Source organism: Accipiter gentilis, chromosome 1, assembly GCF_929443795.1.
Source record: "Accipiter gentilis chromosome 1, bAccGen1.1, whole genome shotgun sequence".
NCBI classification, from domain to species: Eukaryota; Metazoa; Chordata; class Aves; order Accipitriformes; family Accipitridae; genus Astur; species Astur gentilis.
The window spans coordinates 44,488,140-44,509,842 of NC_064880.1; the positions used below are offsets into that span (position 1 = coordinate 44,488,140).

The 21,703-nt window shown below is 41.0% G+C and overlaps 2 protein-coding genes across 6 annotated transcripts in view; one reads left to right on the plus strand and one right to left on the minus strand.

Moving 5' to 3' along the window:
* Positions 1-1,133: 1,133 nt before the first annotated feature.
* Positions 1,134-9,613, minus strand: DTX3L (deltex E3 ubiquitin ligase 3L). The gene is made up of 5 exons (XM_049814609.1): positions 9,349-9,613; positions 8,818-9,038; positions 4,736-6,274; positions 3,772-3,989; positions 1,134-2,183 (listed from the first exon to the last, which is right to left on the minus strand). Exons 1-5 carry the CDS (start codon positions 9,521-9,523, stop codon positions 2,114-2,116), a joined length of 2,223 nt encoding a protein of 740 aa, XP_049670566.1. The 5' UTR covers positions 9,524-9,613; the 3' UTR covers positions 1,134-2,113.
* The window catches only part of CEP70 (centrosomal protein 70), a 32,176-nt gene continuing 20,024 nt past the window's right edge, over positions 9,552-21,703 (plus strand). For 4 of the 5 annotated variants that reach the window (XR_007507733.1, XM_049814474.1, XM_049814499.1 and 1 more), the window contains exons 1-10: positions 9,552-9,678; positions 10,008-10,047; positions 11,488-12,320; positions 13,736-13,963; positions 14,043-14,261; positions 15,494-15,569; positions 16,014-16,388; positions 17,164-17,312; positions 18,744-18,918; positions 20,117-20,298. Coding sequence is in view for 4 of the 5 variants with exons in the window: in XM_049814474.1 (XP_049670431.1) it covers positions 9,664-9,678; positions 10,008-10,047; positions 11,488-12,320; positions 13,736-13,963; positions 14,043-14,261; positions 15,494-15,569; positions 16,014-16,388; positions 17,164-17,312; positions 18,744-18,918; positions 20,117-20,298 (2,292 nt within the window). In the remaining variant the exon portion in view is untranslated. The other variant, XM_049814481.1, reaches the window with a different exon arrangement.

A 21,703-nucleotide genomic window follows, 5' to 3' on the forward strand; every position in this document is an offset into this window, starting at 1 on the left:
GGCACTGCACAATACAGACCTCTCCCTCCCTGCGCGACGCTCTCAAATCAAGTCGTGATGCAAAGTAAAATTACCCGTTTCCATCACTCCGTCAGATGTACTTCTACAGCTGGGCAAGATTGCCATGAGAGTGCTTTCCTCAGACCTCCCCTTGCAAAAGTTACAGTTTTCAGCTATTTCTTGCTGCGTATTTTACTAATGTGCCCATATATGAGACACCAAAATAGCAGACACATGAAAATTCCCCCCCCCCAACTTCACTGCAAGTTCATTGAGGAAATGGATAATAACCAAATGTCATTAAAAAATGACACGCACAGGTGGACGTCAGCTAGATATAGGTTGTAATCAGACACGCTGCTGAGCAGACCCATGCGGTAGCCTTTGTTTCTCAGCAGGCAATTAACCTTTCATTTCTTAATGCACTGTTCTCTCAACAGTTAGCCCAGGTACATGCTCTCCTCCCTTGCTGTAACCCAGGCAAGATACCTGACTTCGATTGCAAATCGGGTAGATTTAGTCCTAAACTGTACAGCTATGATTAGAAAGTAAAGGTCTGTACAGCTGGTTATATGATAAAGGCTTCGGAGCTTTCAGCGACAGTCAAAAGGACTCTGCGGCAAAACTCAGCCTGTGAAACTTTGGCACAGGTAAGATGGGAGCCGGTGAACTGTCAGATAGGGGTCTGACCAGTGAACTGGCTTATTGGGACAGAAAGTGAAAGGAGAGACCAAAAGAAGTTGGGGAGATTTGATCTTCACAGCTTGTTTCAGTGTGCAGAAAAGGACGGTCATGTAGAAACAACTGGAATGTTGGTATCTTACTGCACAGAAGAGGGAGGAAACGTAAAATAGTGTTAAAATGTGAAAACAAATACAGTAAAACAAAACCACAGAAGGAAAGACGTCCCAACTCACATGGAAGCCAAACAGTGACCAAGACTACGAAATATGAAAATTAAGGTGGTAAAGTAGTACTGCCTATTCACAACGTGGGAATCTTAAAAAAGTGGCATAGGGTCCAGATCATGGTGCTGCTGGGAAGATCCTAAATTTAAAAAAATGTGCAACTATACATATATAAAACAGGAGGAAGACCCTGAATAGAAAATGCAGAACTGAGCAGATGGTGGTTTTATATTTTATTTATTAGTTATATCCAGTAGCCTAACAATTTTTCTTTAACTCACTAACAATTATGGCTGCATTAAGTGAAAGCTATGTTTCACACTACAACAGAGGTAATTAGCAGGCTATTTAGACAGTGCAGAGTAACAACAAAGTATCTTTATAACACGATTTAAACCATATATAGATATGGTTTTTTATACATATATACTGGAAGCAATGGGAAGAATATAGTTTTTATAGTTGCAAAGCTGACTTAAAGGTTGTATTTAAGCTTAAGCACGATGGAAGGCTATCAAAGATGGCCACAGACACTGTTACTTCCCATTTGCTCCAATGTGGCTCTGAGCACTCAGCACTTTCATGGGGTTAAAAATACAGCAGCATCCATGTACCCCCTCATACATTATCCATGCTAATTTCATATTTAAAACCCAAACCACTAATGCCATTTCTGCCCTGAAAAGGAAAAGAAGCAAAAGATCATAGCCTGATCACAACTGACACTATAACAGCTGCATAAAAATTTTCCAGCAGATGGGTTACATGATGCTGTCCATGATGACAGACATAATACCACAAAGCTAAAGTATTTGATCGAATAAAATCTAGTAGTGGATCTATCGGTTTTGGTGGTCAGACTGAAGACTTGTGGGAAAAAGTGCAGATCAGATCCACTGGTAAAATAAGATACACAATTTAATACTCAACGAGTGCAACAAGTACTGATGCTGCACTCACAAGACTCAAATTCTGTAAAGGTTACTCATAGAGGGAAACATTAGTCAAGGAAGTAAAATGATGTGTAAAAAAAAACATGTATTGTCTGATGAAAAACGATTACTTTTCTTAGCTGACTGCAAAATACAAGTGATTTAAGTACAGCGGTTGAACAAAGTAACTTCTTTCTTCTTAGTGCTTGAATAGTAAATTAACTGATACATGTTCAGTTATTACACCTCAGAGCTGGTGGTTGATAAATTTCTTTATTCAATTCCTCTTGCTTTCAATTCTGATCGAACCCGCTTCAAATAATCAGGATCAGGGTAACCAAAACTAGAAGAGGAAAAGAATTTGGGGTTACTTCTGCAACGAACCACTCGACAGTTCTACAGAACCTTCTCATTAAAATCCCTTAAAACACTTTACAAATTGCATGCACTTCTTTCTTTATAGAGGAAACAGACCCTATTTTGCAGGTCAGAGAGGCAGTACAGACAGGGTAAATCTAAAAATTTAAGAAAAGGAGCTGCTGAATTTGGTTGTCCAAACTGACATTAAGAACTTGATTTACAAAGCTGCCTGCTGTGTCACTTGAAAATGATAGGGCACTTGGGTATGCATCTTTCTGAAAATCAGATCCAAAGCATATCCAAGTAAGCATTCAAAACAAAAATATAATGGCACCTCCGGATTCTAAGTAGTGCATCACCAAAAGTGCATATGAAGCAATCGATAACTAGGGAGAGCATTTGGGCAGAGGCAGAGATAAAGTAAAACTCATACTTTTTGCTCTTTTCTGATCCTAGCCCAGGAAGGAGGATCTAGATACAAATCTTTAGAGCTTGCAGGAAGACACCTGCCCCTGAAAGGTTGCAACAAGCTTGGAAGGACTGTTCCAAGCATCCCTTTTGTCTCTGTAAGATTTTTTCCAGGACCCAAACGGTTTACTGATATAATCTGTAGTTAATCATATCTTTAAGAACGGTCAGTTGTATGTGCATTAAGGGGTGGAACATAGTGATCCTGACTGGAAGACCATTATACATTGAGGAGTTAGTGATCCACATAACAGTTAACTGGGGCAGGCTCAGCCCTGTGCCATGCTGCATGCGCGGCATGGCCTTCAGGCCTGTGTTGTGCTGTGCTCATCCCGTGGCTGCATGACAGACTCGGCCAGTTCACTCCAAGAGAGGTGCTGCAGGCAGCTCCCACTCGGTAACGGTGATTATGCCACCTGCGTGTCCTTGCCTTTATCTAGAAGTGCAGCAAGTCCTCAAGAAATGCTGAATAGAGTTGTCTTCCCCTAAGAAAATCCTGTAATAGCTCAAATGACCAAAATGGGATAACCCTTTCTATGGACAAGTTTGGTACGGCATCCTGTGCTCTGGTCGGAGGCCCACTGAATGCTGTGCAACCTGGGGTTCCTAGCATCTAAAAGAACATAACCATATGTATACTACAATCTCTTCCTTCTTGCTGTTAGCTCTAATAAGCAGAATTTCAAATCATATTTTACAGAGTCTGAGTGCTATCTTTACTGGGATAATGGACCAGGACCTCTTGGTGCAAAATAGCAGGTAACACAAGACTCCACGATCAGGAGTCCAACCTTAGCTGCTATCAAGAGCTTGCTGTCCTGTCCTGTACTAGAAGTAGTTTCTAATCAGAGCAGTTATTAACTGAGTAGGTGCTTTACACAACTCACTGGTGAAAGAGTGGCCTGAGGGGCAAGAAAAGAATAACCTCATGCTTGTTCCATATGTCCAAATTGGTGAAGGTTATTCAAGTGTGGATCCATAGAGCATTCCACAATTGCTTTGTTAGTGACAAAATCTGAAAGCTCTAATGTGAAAAATATTCAGGGTAGCCTTCCTGACACATCTGAGTAGCAATACAATTACATAAAGAGAAGACTACTTACTTCATAGGTCCTCCAGCTGTAGAAGTTTTGTGGTGAATATCATTCCATGTGATAACACCTTTTGCACCAGTAGTACATGACTGCCCCACTGTAAAGATCAACTTTTGGTTAAAGGCTCTTCTGAGGAGCTGCAGAACTTCTCGCCCTTCCTTATTGTCAGGTAAATATGCTCTTCGAGAAGTTGCACAATAAGGTTTCCCTGGGTTTGGATGGTTGCTCTGTTTTGTAGAAAAACAAAACAAAACCACATTGTATATCATAAATGCTTTGAAAGCATGAAAATTACACATCCCAGCTTTCGCAATACTTTTTACCCTGTCTTTGATTCAGAAGGACACGGCATGACTGACGACTGATTTTGAGGTGTTTTTTCTCTCAACAGACAATTTCTTTCATATAAGTTTCATTCACATTTTCTTGTCATCACTCATGCATCCATTGTTATTTTTAAATGTTTTTTCCTCTTTGCTCTCCAAAATGCATGTCACCCCACCCTTGACTTTTTAACTTAGCCCATTTTCAGTCCTAGTGTCATGACTTTAAGCATATAGCATAAGCTGATTTCTCTCCTGGAAAGCTTATAAGACAGTTCGCTATTCATTTTTGTCCATTGGCATCAGCAGCTAGGAGAATGTCTCAGAGAATCCTCATCATACTCACAAGATTTTGTTTATATGATATCACTCCATAGATTTCAGTTCAGTTACTCCCAGTGTACAAATTTGAGACAGATAGCTCTGTCCTGGTGCATATAAAATGGAGGGCTACCATTTGATTGTTTAATTCCTACCATATTACTTTATCGCACCCAAAAACACTGAATTAAATACTTGCAGATTTGTACAGAAGAAAGAAATGTCTCTCCTGGACATGCATTAAAATGATGGAAAAATAGTTAATTTTATACTCAGTATTGGTTTTGTTGTGGGAAAAATATCTTTTACGAATCTGTAAATATACTTACGGTTTGAATACCACCGTACATACTGTAGGTAATCTCAATAGTACCACACTTGGGATAACCAGGAAGAGATGAAGACACTGTTCTAGTTGACATTGTTCCCTCTGGTTGGTCTCCTTTCATGAGTCCATAGACAGTATTACAAACAGGACAAGCTTGCTTATAAGTCATGGCCTGGTCGATGCAAATTTTGCAAAACGCATGATTACATTTTCTCAGTATTTCTTTGTTATTAATTCTCTCCATGCAAATCGGACACACATCTTTGTCTTCTTCTTCTGTCTTTGCCTTAGACTGTTCTTTAGAAGAAAGATCATTCTTTTGCCTGCTGTTGTCTTTCTTTGCAGACGGTCCTGTAGCTTCTTGATAGCTGAGATGAGAGGACAGTGGTGTCCAATGTTTAGTTTGTGTTGAGTCTTCAGTGATAAGGTTCATAATGTGCTTTTCAGCGGCATAAAGATATTTTGGTAAACCATTTAAGATGAATTTGTCTTCCTTCTTCGTGAGTTTTACATGCAGATCTTCTAATAGTTTTCCATTGACTAGCATATTTAATCTTTCCTTCTGATCTTCTGAAAGCTTCAAGCTGATGAGTTTTTCTCTTAGCATTGCAAAGGCACTCTGAAATGTATTGATGAAACTTTCAGTAGCATGTGAAGACATATCAGAAGTTTTGATCCTAGGCCTAAATATTATAACCATCTTCTGGCCATGTGAACTGTCTTTCTTTTCTATTACAGTATCATATTTGTCTTTAATGTCTTCAATTTCTTTGCTTAATATTGTTTCCAGCAATTTATATACAGAAGCATCAACTTCAATTCCATTCCTGTATTTGTACCATTCAGATGATATTTTCATATTCTTTTCAGCTTGACTGTTCTCACCTTCCTCTGCTAGAAATTTTTTGGCAGCTAAAATCTCACTGGCTGGACCACGGAGTAGCAACTGATTCCCTTCCTCTTTGGCAAGAAGATTATTATACCTAGCATTTAATTTCATTATTGTCTCATTTAATGTGTAACTGTTTGTTACGGGAATTTTTTCCTGTTTCAGATCTTCTACACTTTTCTGAAAAGTTCTGATAAAAAAATCATTAGCTCTTTGTATTGATGGAGGACTTTTATCAGAAGTGAAGCATAATGATGTGGTTCCATTGTTATGATCTTTACTTCTTACACAGGCTCCAAAACGTTCATGTAGTACTTTGATTTGTTCTTTGCAGGCATGACTGAAATATTCATAGAGAGCTGACGGAACTGTAAGCTCATGCATTTCTTCACTATTCAGACCACTTTCATCTTTCAAACCATTCTTACTTTCAGAATGTGAAAAATCATGGTTTGGGTCATTGCCTGCAAGGATATCCTTAAAGTAGTGATAAGCTTTTTCAATATCTGTAAAATCTCCTGTCAGTTTTTCAGAGCCATCAACATCAGGATTTCCTTCTCTTTTTAAATTTGGACATATAATGGTAATTTTTTCTCTTTGCTGTTCAGTGAACATACTGGTATTCAAAGTTGCAGATACTGTAAGAAAGATCTAAAAAGAAGACAAGAAGATATTAATATTTGTTTTTCCTGATGTTCTCTGCTTGCTGCTTCTATATTTTGAGTATTTGTATATCTCGGTAGGGCCAGATTACTATAGACACATTTGCACACAGTGTTTCTTTTTTGTCGTCTATACTGACATTCCACACATGTAAGTAAAGCAATCTGCTTCTAAGTCAGCAGCAAACCCAAAATTTGTTAATGTCATCAGCATTGCAGGAACAAAGACAGTAACTTTGCTACTTAGTTTGAGACTGTGACTACTACCCTCTGCTCCTGACCTCTAGTAACATGGTTAGCATAACTAACGCCATTTTATAAGGCAAACAGCCATTCTCTGTGACTGAGCTGCTCACATATTAGTCCCTTTTCCCCCTCTTTATCAGGCCCTGAAGGTCCTGTGCACCAAGTAGATGAAGCAAACAGATTTCTTCTTCCCCTCCCTATCATCCTCAAGGTTCTTGGGCACCAGGCCAACTACTCCCCTCCTTACTGGCCTTGAAGGTCCGAGGCACCCTGCCAGCCAGGTAGTGATGACCCCATCACAGACAGGGAAGCTTAACAGCATGCACAGTGCTGTCTACAAAATCAAGCAGTTACAAGTCCTAAGTGGGAACCTGGACCGCATCTGCTGCTGGACAGTGAGACCCGTGATCTCCCAGCGGCCAGGGACACCTCCACCGTCCTCTGAGGACTGAACGAATGACTCATTCTTTTATGTGTTTTTCAAGTTTAGATTATGATTGTTATATTAATACAGCAATCCAAGTCTTAAGATTTGATGTGATCTGCAGAGGGTCCAGGTGATTAGAAACCATAAGCTAAGCTGTGCTATAAAATTCAGTGCTATGCAGTCCTGGTTTCAGCTGGGACAGAGTTAATTTTCTTTCTAGTAGCTGGTATAGTGCTATGTTTCAGGTTCAGTATGAAAAGAATGCAGATAACACACTGACGTTTTCAGTTGTCACTAAGTAGCGTTTAGACTAAGTCAAGGATTTTTTTAGCTTCTCATGCCCAACCAGCAAGAAGGCTGGAGGGGCACAAGAAGTTAGGAGGGTACACAGCCAGGGCAGCTGACCCAACCTGGCCAAAGGGATATTCCATACCATGCGACATCATGCCCAGTATATAAACTGGGAGGAGTGGGGCTGGGAGGGACTGCCGCTTGGGAACTAACTGTGCATCACATGGTGACTGGTGAGCAATTGCATTGTGCATCACTTGTTTTGTATATTCCAATCCTTTTATTATTATTGTCAATTTGGTATTGTTATTATTATAATTATTAGTTTCTTCCTTTCTGTTCTATTAAACTGCTCTTATCTCAACCATGAGTTTTACCTTTTTGCCCTGATTCTCTCCCCCATCCCACTCGGTAGGGGGGGGGATTGAGTGAGTGGCTGCGTGGTGCTTAGTTACCGTCTGGGGTTAAACCACGACAAACGCTACTTATAAAATTGTACTACACTGGTTCTGCTTGTAGAAATCCTGTGCTGTTCTGATCATTAATTCTATGCTATGCTAATCATAAAATCCTGTTTAAAAAAAAATAAAGCCTTAATTGTAACTACAACTTAGTGCCATCATCATTCTGCCAAGGATCCCCAAAAGAACCGTCTGTCCCCTTACTGTTGGGTCACCGAGACACAACATGTTTTAACAGCACATATAAATGATATTACATTGCTCTTTAATTAGACTTTCTAGTTTTCTCTTACTATCTTCCTTTAAAAAAATTCCAAAAGTCATGCTTTAGCAACTCAGGGTTACAGTAGAAAAGAGGATTCTGAAAAATGGTAACAAATACGTTCACATCTCTACTTTGCACAGACAGAAGGATAAGAAGTTTGCAGTATAGTGCTACAGATGGCAGATAACCACTACGTTAGCACATGCTGTACCTCAAAAGCTACATCTATGCTACTATGCAAAACAGAGTAAACCCTCTGGGCCAGATACCAGTGTCTCGGTAGAGCCACATCCACATCATGTAACACATAGCCTGGCCCTTCCCCATGTCCCTAACACACAGCTGATCTTTTCTTTTCTGCATATCTTTTAGTTCAAAGTGTCTGAAATAATGTTTGCTGTGCTACATCCCATCAGAGCAGATTTTTTTAACACTGAGGTAAGGGATGGAAGTAATCGGGGCTGTTTGAAGGTGCAAAACATGCTGAAATAGCGTTAGAGGTTTGTGTAGCAGGAAGGGATGCAAATCTCATACAGTTCTTCCACCTTTTGTGAGCAGTCCTATCCCCCGAAACCTGCCAGGGTGCCTCTTTGGGGAGCAGTGGGTGGCATGTGCCAAAGCCACGCTGGAGAACGTGCTGCCTGTTAACGTATGTGGATGACCTGCGTGGTCCAGCGCTCAAAAGTCGCTCCTTGCCCCCATTTTTTTGGCTAAGACAATGTAACTGACATTTGCTTGGCATGAAATATTGGAGCGCAACATAAAGCAATGCAAAAGCCTCGTGGAACAACAAGCGAGGCAGGTTGTGCAGTAACTGCTTGTTATTTCTCTTCCTGATGTACCTTTTGGGTAAGGACTTCTCTTGCCGTGTCTCCGTGGCCTTTGGCCACCTGCTGCTCCTGCTGAGGTGGGGAAGAGCTGGAAGGGACGGGGTAGCTGGAGGAGGCCTGCTCTGTGGACTGGCTCTTGCTCAGGCGCCCTTCTCCCGGCTGGATGACTATCTTCAGGCGTCTGGCACCGATTTCCAAGACGTGATCCGTGCGGGATTCCACGTTCTTCCTGTCTGTGGTAACGTGCGGACAGGCAGATAAGTCTGATAAGATTACCTGAAAAATTGATGGCTACAAGCGGCCACAGAGACCACCTGCCCATTGCCCGCCCGCCCACTGCGTAGGGCAGCAAGATGGTGCCCCGGGCGGCCATTTGCCGCCCCCTCACAGGGCTGCGGGCCCTGCGTGCGAACAGCCCCCTCCCCTCCCCACCCCGGGCACCTGGGGCTCAACCGCCCCCTCATCCCCTCAGAGCCGGCGGCGGGGGCACGCCGAGCCGCGGGCCGCCCCGCCCGCCCCAGCCCCTCTCCCCTCAGCCCGTACCTCGCTCCTGCTGGAACTGCACCCAGTAGGTGCCGGGCTCGGGACCCGGCCGCACCTCGCATTCGCCGCCCCCCGACCGCTTCCCTGACTGGAAGTAGCTCTGGAGCTTCAGCATCGGCTTCTCGCCGGCGTCGGGCGCGGGGCAGAGCCGCACCAGCAGCGGCGCCGCCGCCATGATGCCTGCCTCCGCCCGCTTTCGCTTTCGTTTCCCGCTCCGCCGCTCGGGGCCGCGGTTCCCCGCCCCGGGCCCTGCTCCAGCTCCAGCTCCACTCCCGGCGCTGGAGGGGAGACGGCCGCGCCGCACTCCTCCGGTTAATGGGGATCTTCCAGGTAAGAGAAGCGGGGCGGAGGCGGAGGGGAGAGCCCGAGGGGCCGGGGCTGGCCCTCCGCTGGGCAGCAGCTCCCTCAGGGGCCCGGGGGGAGCTGCGGCTGGAAGTGCCCCAGCGCGACGGGACGGGCTCTGCGGGGCTTCGCGGCGGTCCGGTGGCTGCAGTTTCAGCTCCGAGTAGCGTTTTAAATACCCGGAAACTTCCCACAAATTTGGGGGAAGGCGGCGGTGTCGCCGCCTGTTTCGCTTGCAAGAGAACGGCTCCTGAAGGAACGCAGCCCGTCAGGCAGTAACGCGCGTGTATTTTCTCTTTCCCGTTTTTTTACAATAGAGTTACAGTCCAGGGACTTCGGAAGAGAAGAGCGGCTTAGGTAAGCCTCCCATTTAGCCATCTGCGAAGTGTATTCCTGTATTTGAGATGAAAATCGCCAGCTGCGGCCAGCAAACTGGAAAACATCAATGTGGAATAGCCAAAAGCAACACGAAACGTGTCAATTAGAGACGATTAGGAATCAACGTCATTATTTGTTACTTCAACAGGATTTGCTTGTATGTCTCTTTTAAAAGGACGAGCTCAGAGGTGTTTTGATGAATCGGTGTGTATACTTTATAAGCGCAAAACGTTAGACTCTCTTTTTATAAAAGCAGGTAGCATACCCTGGAGGAAAATTTGATTAAACTCGTACAAATTGATTTACACTAATTAACATAACTACTGCATATAGCACTGCTGACATCTGCCAGGAGAGGGCTGTATAGCCATAATGATAATATACAAACTGTCCCACTCTACCGTTATTTTTGCTCCCTAAAAAAAGTGGTTTAAAAAGCACTTCTGAATTCATAAGTTCTATACAAAGAAAGAACTTGCTTGTGGGCTTTAAGTGCAGACCAAAGAAGGGCCACGGAGTTAAAGACAAAGCTTATCACGAGATCTCTCTGGCACAGTTAAATGAACACATCGGCAAGTGTTCCTCTGCTGATGTGACTGTGAGTCACTGACTCTGCAAAGGCTTAGGGTACTCACCCTTGGACCTTGCTGTAAATCAGTAACAAAGTGCCAGGAACGCCCTGGAGAGGGCAGAGGCAGGCTTCAGCCCTCTCAGCAAAACAAGCTCAGAGAGGGAGAAGTGGTGTTTTTTGCCTCTGCAAGCATTTTGAAGCCCTGATTATGGCATGGCTTTTCACATTTGCTTTCTCAGCTGGAGTTGTAGTGGCAAATGCAGCACAGCATCAATGGTGGCACTGCAGCCAGTTAACAAAGCCCTGTTAGAGCATCTGTTTCAAAGACATTCCTCTCACACTTGTCTGCACCTTTTTGCTCCTTCTCACCATCTATTCTCAGCCCTTGAGGTTGGTGCTCTAAATCAAATTAAGTTTTGTGGTGTGGTTTTATGGTTTTTTTTAAATTCAGTTTATGTCACTGATTCATTTAAGAATATGTCCCCGACAATGGTTGTGCCAGTCTAATGGTGGGGAAAATAAACAGTAGGAAAGAGAAAGAGAGAACAAGTAGCAGGAGGAGACACATCTTAACCAAGCTTCCTCCTCAGGTAAACAGCAAAACAAACCCAAACCCTCAAGTCACTACAGGCACAGTGATACTGTTATTGTCATCTTTTGGTGCCTTTTTTTGCTTAGTTGGGCTTTCTAAGCCTATGAAAAGGGGAGAGAGATCAGACTATGCCAAAAAATATTGGTATGTAATGACAGTAGGATAAAATTGAGAGCTATAAACCACACTTCTATATAAAAAGCAATGTTTTGACAGTAGTATATTGTATTTCACTTTATGTTATTCTGTATCCTAGGGCCCAGCATGGTAATGGGTGAGGACAGCTTGATGATCCCCATCAATAAAGATGCCTATGAAGTTCTTGAGAAAAGAAAGGACTGTCTAAGTAATCTCATTTCCAGAAAGTTTGCTTGTACATTGACCTTCAAAAGTCCAAAATGTACTGTTGAAGTATACAGGAAAAAACTAAAGCGGGGAATTGACATTTGTGTTTGTAAGGATGATCTCACAAGACACAAGGCCGATGCTTTGGTCAATGCAGCCAATGAATATCTAGATCATGGAGGAGGCCTTGCTTTAGCCCTTGTGAATGCTGGAGGGCCAGAAATACAAGAGGAAAGCAATCTTCATATTCAAAGGCATGGGAAACTCACAGCTGGCAAAATAGCTGTGACAGGTGGAGGGAAGCTTCCTTGTAAGAAGATAATTCATGCAGTTGGTCCAAGGTGGACTACTTATGAAGAGGAAAGGTGTTGTGACCTACTTCAGGAAGCTATTGTGAATGTTCTGAAGTACGTTAGTGCTCCAGAAAGCACTATAAAGTCTGTGGCTATCCCAGCAGTCAGTTCAGGTATTTTTGGCTTCCCGCTCCATTTGTGTGCTCAAGTGATTGTAATGGCCATAAGGGAATTTGTTGAGGCAAGTCCACCAAGCTGTCTCAGGGAAATCCGCCTGGTGAACATTTGTGAGCCTACAGTTGCAGAAATGAAGAAGGCCTGTGAAAAGTTTCTGGGTGATACCAGTTCACTTCAGGAAACACTTCCAGTTTCACCAAGTCAGCCTTCAGCTTTCATCAAATATGAAGGCATTCGCTTGCGCATGGTAAGAGGACTCCTTGAAGAGCAGAAGGTAAGTCTGTCCTGTAATATGTTGGACATGGAGTTGCCTCCAACTCTTTGCAGGATTTGGAGCTCAAGAGTTCACATGTTGTATTGGTCCACTAAATAGTTATCTTCTCTGCCTGATAAGAATTTACAAATGGTAAATAAGTTATAGTGGTAAGGAGTTGGGTTTTTTTCTAAATGGGTATTAAATATTAGAATGTTTTTATTTCTTTTTTATATACATTCTGTTATGGTATAATAGGAAGCAGCTAAAGATTGGATGATTAATAATAATATATCCCTATGTTAATGTTTATCTTCTTAAAACATCATGGGAGTTCACATTTTGTCATGCATTCCCTAGAAGTCTACTCTTATTTTTTGCCTTGCTTTTTTTTCCTATAATTTATGTTCTCATAGATACCACTACTGGAGTTACTCAGCAAACACTGAAACAGCTGAAAATAACTTATACAGATGATGTGCACCTTACCTTTAAACAGTGCATCATTTAAATTGATTAATTTAACTTTTTAGCTAGAAAATCTGATGCAAAATATATAAGCTTAGTCATAGGAACCCAACAGAGCTCTTGGACTGGAAGCTACATCACAGGAATGGCATTTGCTTTTAGCAAATACTGTATCTTAAAAAAAGTCTTAACTTTTAAAGGAGTATCTTAATTGAACAGGAAGTTCATTTTTTTTTTCACCTGAGAGCAAAGGATCACAAAGTTGAAATTTTGGGGAATTTTATCAACCAATTCTACAGCACTGAAAGATACCACATGCCTTCAAGACTATGAGGAGAATATGGTCCAAAGTCTTGTATCTTTAGATAATCTTCAGCAATTTAAGTTAGAACAATTACTGCTGTTATCAGCATTCTGTAAACAAGTGTTTTGCATTTTACATATTTAATTTGAAACACAGAAGACCTACTACAGGAATCTGCTGTTTCCACTGGGAATTGGAAGCAACCATAGCTTTGCAGTTCCCCTGTGTGCACTAACCCCACTAGTTCGGTGATGAGCGCTTGCTACCCTAACATGGGGAGAATCTGTGTGGGCTGCGATAGCAGACGTAGCCATAGTTCTCTCCTGCTCATTGATAATTGGCTGCAGAATTGCATTTGATAAGATGCCTATGTGTCAGTTCTATAGCTGTGGTAATAATTCTGTTGAATACACTCCGATGATTTGAACAGGTCTTATGCATGCTGTTGGTTTCTGAAAAAAATGTGTGCATCTCCTGCAACTAGAAGGTGCATACTTTGATGCATTCCAGCACTGCCCTTAGTAGTAAGTGGTAAGAGAATCTTTCAAACAGTTGATCTGCTGCAGTCAAAAGAATTGTTCCTAGAAAGAGTGCTCTCTATAGTAGCAAAGCTTGCAAATAGTAAACTTGAAGTATACTGAAACTTTGCACTCTTTTCTTTCAGACTACAGCTATCATTAATTCTGTGTCTGTGAATGGCGAGCCTTACACTCCAGTTTCAAGAGGACTGCTGCAAAAAGCGGGTTCAGCTCTTCAAGATGAACTTAAGTCTCATCTTAGACGTTCTTTGTCTTACAAGAAAGTCATAATAACAAAAGGGTATAATCTGCCCTGTGATCTTGTACTGCACATTGTATGGCCGCAATACCACCACAGGGTGTTACTGTGTGAGGTGATGATCAGTTAAATTGGATTATAATTGATTTTCATGTTGAGTGATGTGAGGATTAAAACACTTGTTTTTCCTGCAGGCATTCAAAGCTGCAGTGACAAGATGCCTGGATTACTTTGGGGACTGCCCACCTCTCTCAGTTTCTTTTCCAGCAAATGAGATTTGGTCGTTAAAGCTGCCTGTTGATATAGTGGCAGAGATCATGATTGAAGGGGTTTTAAATTTTGCCAGCACATACCCTGGGAAGAAGATAGAAATGCAGTTTGTCTTTTGCCCAGATGACCAGAATGCCTATGAGGTAACAAATTTGTTGTTAACTACCGATAAGGAAAACCCAAGCCTGTAAAAATATTCCCACAGATGACTACAAATTAAGATAATCTGAATTCTGTACTACTTATAACATTTGTGAGCAGCAGGTCCCTTTATGAAACTATTTGTCTCATTAAGTCTCAGTAACAGGTTTTTTTACAAATCTCTATTTTCACTAAACCAGAAGTCTTCACCCTGTGGTCTGATAATAAGGGGAGGGAGCTCTGAAATTCTCATGATGGTCAGCAAATTTGTAAGAAAGAGTCTACTCTTAACTCATTAGGGAATAAACTTACTCCTCCCCAGGAAATTTTTTTAACCAATTTTTTTTTTGTATGAAGTTCCTAGGGCAAAATACTATCAACATATTATATGACCTAACATGATAGAAGGGTTGCAAGCAGACAGTGGATAATTTCAACTGCAGTGTGCCACTTTCCACCTTTTGAATATTTGGCTGATGTGATTAATACACAACTATTTTAGATAGCCATCTATTACAAAAGTACAGAGTTTGCTTTTGTTCCCATTAACTTTGACCATCCATTCTTTCAATGGGTACAAGAACTAGGTGGAGGGGGGTTGGAACTAGACGATCTTTAAGGTCCCTTCCAACCCAAACCATTCTATGGTTCTAAGATCAGATCCATGTTCTGTAACAATCCCAGAAACTCTGAAGGAAGCTGTATAACAGCTATGTGGTCATCACTTAATCCCTTGATAATCAGGGCACGGCAGAAAAAAGAAGGAAAGGCAATTTGCCAGATGCCAAATCTACTGCCTAGCAGAGCAGCGCTTCTCAGAGTCTTTCCATGCGTGATCATGAAGAGGAGCTTTGGGGTAAAGGCAGGGGAGTAGTCTGGGTTTTAAAACTGAGTAAGGATTCATCAGCATGAAACTGCAAGCAATGAATACCTTTATCTGCTGTGGTTCTATGAGTTCCGGATATGCCACAACCACAAAGACGTGGTAAAGGTGCCATTGAGCGTGTAAGGTATCTTACCTTAGGAGATGTAGAACACAAATGCACTTGATATTGTCAGGAATAAAATTTTGGGAAAAGTTGACAAATGTCAGCTGTTAACGATTTCGGGGGGGGGGGGGGGGGGCGGGAGGTAACTACAGCTGTAAACTGCTTATCTAACAGAGTTTTGAAGAGACAAATTGCTTATTTGACAACAGAGATTGCAAACTGCTCCTAAACTTTTCTCTTTCAAGGTTTTCCTGAGAAAATTTTATTCAGCAGCACAGAAACTGGAAAAAAACCAGTATTACAAGAGAAGTGACCATCTGAGTAAGTAATGAACAGAAGGGGCATTTCAAGTAAATGAGCACTCCAGATTTGAGAATCTGAAATCAAATCCCTTTAAAAAAAACTTAGTATTTGTGTCTTCAGGAAAGGGGGAGGGAAAAATGTGTGAGTGGTTTGCAATTTTACATTAATAAGAATGGAACCGGGCAGTCCCTTGTAAGATTTTTTTCAAACATAAAAATTTTCAGTGCCTAACTTGTTGAAAGTTATTTAGTAGAAGGCATATAAACTCTGCAGGGGGGTGGGGGGTCCTGGAAGCCTCACCTTCTGGTATCCAATTTTTTTTTTCTGAGCATACCAGAAGCGTAGCATGTTACCTTGCACTGTACATCTTGGATTACATGTAGGAATTTGTGACAGCACTTGAAAGCCCTTCACTCTTCCAATGCACTTGTATTAAAACAACAAAAAAAATCTTTCTTGTAGGTACAGAGTCAGGCAGTCAACGCGTAAAAGAGACTGCAAATAATGAACCAGCTATTGAACTTAAAGGGAACACACGTACAGCATTGGAAGCAGCAGAATCATGGATCAAAAGCATGGTACAAATTCAGAAAAGTCACTATGCTATTATTGAAAACAACTACATTTTTAGCCTCGGTAAAAATGAGTTTGCAGAACTATCTCGAGAGCAGCATTCTAGTGTATATATGTGGGAAGAAGTCAGAGATGGAAAAGTGACACTGGAATTTCGGGGCCCTCCTGATGCTGTGACTGATGCAGTGCTCACAGCTGAAAAACTACTGCTTCATGTGCAAGAGAAGATTACAGACAAACAAGAGGAACTGCTGTACTTAATGGGTATGTAAAGTAAATAAGTGACTAATTAAATGAACAAGTGCCTAAATAAGGTCAAGTATGAAGCAATATATATCTACGTATTGCTGAGAGTGGACAGAATTGCATTCAGTTCACACATATACTGAGCATTGCTTTAATTACCGATATTGCTGTCCTTTTATCATACGAGCCCCTGAAAGACCATTTGTTAGCGTTGGTTACTCACTTGGCAATATTCCCAGCAGAGCACAGTTTATACAGTGTTGGCCGTTGTTGTACAGCCAGCTCCAGTACAGCTTAAAATTAAAGCCTGGCCACTGGAGACTTAGAAAATTTGCACTTAATTAACATATACCTTTGCTGAGCTCTTTTGCTAACTACAGCTGGACCACTGTTGCAGGACCCACCAATGGACTTGTTCCGCAGGGTCCTTGACTTTCATTAAGAGTTGATAGAACTAGTGGCATTACAAAAGCTACTGAGTGATCAACTTTTCCTTGTGTTTGTATAGTCATTCAATATAGATACCGTTATATTAAAGTTGGGCTGTCAAGAGATATAATGGAGAAGATAAATTGCTTTTCTTTGGTTCCCTCTCTGTCTGGTTTTCTTTAATAAATGTAGAAAAAATTAATAATCAGTCCCTCTGAATATTAGCCTCTGGCATTACTTTGGAGAATATTTAACATTCTTTCTTCTTAACTAAACTACCGATCTACAGTATTGGATGCCTCCTCCTTGTCTTTGCTTCAGTTATTATGACGTATGAAAATTTTACTCCCTTATTTGTATCCAGGCCAACCAGAAGCAAGTCAGCTTTCAGAAGGACGCCTTCATAAGACAAATACTACTAAACATGTCGAGATTTCACTGGTGGAGTCACACCTTCAGGAGTTTAAAGACAGACAGAAACAGTTTGAAAAAGCTGGGCTTCATGTTCTCAAGGTAAAGAGGGTATTCATGGAAAAGCTAAATCTCAGCTGATACAGTTGAACTAACATGTTTAACATGCTTAAACTCAGATAAACTACTTCAATATATTGCTTTTAAAAAATTAAGATCAAATCAGCCTAATCCGTAAAACAGATGTAGTCTTTAAAATACTTTTTATTAGGAGTAAACACAATCACTCAAATAATCACTCAAAAAGTGTGGTTAAATTCTGAGAAGTCCTTTAACTGTACTGTATATTCTGTCTCTTATTTCATGCTTCAAATGTTCCTTTATAGGACTCTAGAGAAATATGAGATTGGTATGTTAGAATGAGTACAATATTCCAGGACACTAATGCAGTATCTCCATCTTCTTCTTGTGAGCTTGACACCAAAAATTAGCAACTGAATTTGTCAGAGTTATGATTTGATTAGTAGCATGTTGAAGCTGGGATCTTGCTTGGATATCAGTGCTTTACTGAACGGGAGGAGGATGAGGCTGTGTAACACAGAGAAATACAGAAGTTTGTAAGCAGGGATTTGTGCACCTAGTAATTAAGACCAGGTAACTGGAAACCAGACTGCTATGTGCCAAACTGCCTTTCATACAAGAAAGGTATTTAACTTTGAAATAATAGCAAATACCAACCAGATGAAAGCAAGTGCTTCTTGATCTGCAGAACTGAAGACTTTGTCGAGTCTCAACGCAAAAGCTACATCAGAATTTGAAAGAATACTGCACTGAGGATCGGTCATAGCTCAATTAAATTACTTTTATGAGAGCAGAAGCTTGATCATGTTTCAGCACCTGCTTGTTTTTATCTGAGCACTCAGAAGTCTGGCATGAGCAGGTTGCTAGAGAAGAGGCCTTGCAGGCCCCTGGTACTGACTTTTGCCATAGCAACTGTGACTAGCCCACTGGTAGAGTCAGGTATGCCAGCGAGAGCTGCTGAGTAGCCAATTTGCCTGAAGTTCTGTGTGGTGTTATGCTGCATGCAGCCATGCTTTTGAGAGACAAGCTAACATAAAGCCCCTCTTATCTGTAGACCTTTTTTTGCCTTGAGAGCTGTAAAATTTTGATCCATCAAGAGCTGAGGCTCTCTGTGCCTTACAGTTCTTTACAAGATTAAGCTGTAAACACCCACACAGCTTATTCTCACATACATATAGTTGATACTCAATTCGTTCAGCACAACTCAAGTACTGTAAATCAGTACACTAGGATATATTCCCACTGATTTCAATGAGAGGCATGGGATAGTGGCATGGTTCTTCTCCTGTGGATCAGTTGCACACTTCAGATACCTTAACCGCTACACGGTCAATGCATATAAGCTAAATCAGATGTTCTTGCATTGAAGAACATAGCCAGAACAAGAGCACCCATGGATTTCATGGATATTGGTCTCCGTTTGCTTATACTACGCTATTATTTATGTTACAGATTGAAAAGATACATAATCCTCTTTTATCTGCTGCATTCCAACAAATGAAAAAAAAAATAGAGGAAAACCAAGGTACCTCCAAAATAACCCACAAGTTGTACCAGCACGTTCCTGCTCAGTTCTGTAGCTCAGTGTGCCAAACTGGATTTCACAGGATGTATTCTCCACCAACAGGTAATAACTTGCTTTGGCGTCTCTAATCAAAATGAACAGTGACTGACTACTGAAGTTGGATTAAAATCAGAAAAAAATGGCATTCCTAAACAAGAACTGTTTCCTACCCACATTTAGAGTCATATGATCTTACTTTTTTTATCTACAGTAAGATTTTCCTGGTTTTCCTTCCTGATACCGTAGTCAGTAAGGCTCTGGGAGGATAAACCTGGATTCCTAGCCTAGCCCAGACACTGTTGACAGCATTGTTAATATACACTCAATGCCATGTCCAAGTTTGACTTTCTTTAAAGAGTGATGCAACAAAATAAATGTCCTTATTTACTTGCTGCGAACATGTGTTCAGCAGCTTGATGCTTTAAAGCATGTTCAAAGGAATTGCAGAATAACTGAGGCTGGAAGGTATTTCTAACTACTAAACTCCTGCTGAAATCAGGTGCAATCAGAGACAGCAGATAATCTGAGCAGGCTGCCATTCAAACTGTAGTAGAGTTAGGAAGAAAGTTGTGGTGTCTATGGAATATTGTAGTAGACAGATATTTTCAGAAATTGAAAGAATAAGCATTTAGCGCTTCATCCTGCAACAGGTGAAGGGCATGATGTTTTGCTTGTCAAATGCAGAGCCAGGATTTCAGGCAATAAACTGTTCAAAAAGTGGAGATTTGCCTTTCCTTGTCTATGCAATGTACATGGCCCATTTTCACACTTTCAAAGTAATAAATAGAACGATGGTCTAATTTAATTTCTTTGCACTTTTCCATGATACTGTAAATAGCTTTTTATGCAGTATTCTCCTTGTAAATCTCAAAGCTTTTTTTTGTAGTTTGCATTACTAAAATCTTACGTTCTTTGGTGCTTGTCAGAATCCTAGTACATGATAACTGAAGTGTTTACATAAATACATTATACCTTGATAGTTCTATCACTGGATTAACAGTTAAATCTGAATGGTCACTGCTGCAGTAGCAGTAAAATCACAATGGCCATCAGCTGTCATTGCTTATGATTTCAATGGGAGGTCAGTGTTAGCATTAGAGCCGCTTAATGCAAATTTACTTCCAAAAGGATGGCATGCATTGAGCAGTAACATAAAATGTCATATTGAATCAAGAAGCAGTCTCTTAGTACTACCACCCCAAAAGAACCAATTGTTAAAGGCTTTTTTTTTTCTTCTAAATATTTTTCTTTCTTTTTCCAGAACAAAAATACGGAGCTGGCATCTATTTTAAAAGGAACCCAAAAAGCCTAATCAAGGGTAAAGACACGTGGGAAAGAGACTCTAAAATGTATGTGTTTGAGGCTGATGTATTAACAGGCTTATACACTGAAGGCAAGCCATCTTATATTATGCCACCGGCAGTGGAGCGGGATGCCATTAAGGTATATGACAGCTTAGTAGACGATGTAAACAATCCTGACACCTTTGTCATTTGGAACAGTGTTGGGGCCCTTCCACAATATTTGTTGACTTGTTCCCCAGTAAGGGAGAGGTACATGGCCCTCTGAGGAAACCAGTAGCATGGTGAGTGAGCATTAATCAGAACTGTAGCTATTGTGAAGACCCCCTCAGAACAAAGTCTAGTACTTAGATTTTAGGAGGACGCTCTACCTAGTAACTTGCTGTGATCAAAGTGCCTTGTGCAAAGTGCTCTGAAATATCCATGAACAAAAAAAAGTAAGTCAGTACCTTAAGGAGATTAGAACAAAATTATCTGTGAATGGAAACAGAAGGGAAAGCATCACAAAATACAGCTTAACATTTACCTGGTCATGTACTTTATGCCTTAAAAGTGTTCTGAGCCTGGCACTATAAACGATGTTTGCTTAGGTTAGCATTCTTCCATTACATTTTCTTAATCTGAGATACTGCATATGTTAACGAAACCCAAGAAATCTTTTTTGTGCCTTTGATTAAATTTTCTTTTGACTTAAACAGGTGAATATATCAGGTGAAAGCTATTCCCCACGTAGGGACATGCTATTAAATACACACAGTTACGACAAATGTGAGGCAATACTTCATGATTTCTAATAGTAGTTGCTGTTACAGTTTTTATTGGTTAAGATATTCAAAGCATTGTAGATACATGTATTCAAAATAAAAAGCATGAATGACACTATCAGCTAACCTGTTGATTTTTCAATATAGTCTTAAGAACATGACTTGGACTGTATTTGAGCTTCAGGTTTCACAGATGTGTTCAGTCTCTTTGATAGGCTACAAAATAGTAGGGAACTGGTTCAAGCTACAGCTTGAAATTGCTCTTCAGTTAATCTACATTTACCAATATCTTTTAAAGATCACAGTGTCAGCCTTGTAGCTAGGTATTGCCACATTGCTTCTGTAGCGACCTTAAGCCAGTAAATGGAAAAGCTTAAGAGCCATTATGCTCATTTCAATGTAAAAGGGGATTCAGTCCCGCTCTCAGGTACTTTGAAACTTTCTGTACTAAAGCCTGAAACTATTTCTGATGTTAGCAGGGTTTAAAACAGATCTACTGCCCCGAACTAAAAGCTACTAGCAGGCTTGTCCAATCTGAAGCATTTAAAACCACCAGTTATGGTCCTAACTAAACATCCAAATGGCTTATAACAGTCCTGTAATACAGAAATAAAGGCCTATCTGTCAATATCAGGTCTGCTACTAGACTGAAAAGTCATCTATGGTTAAAACTGTAATTATCTGGCGAGAAAAGGGCTTGCATAAAACTATTAAAAAAACAACAACATTGCCATATGAAAGGCATTTCATCCATATGTAAAGCACTGTGCTAATGGAGAGCAC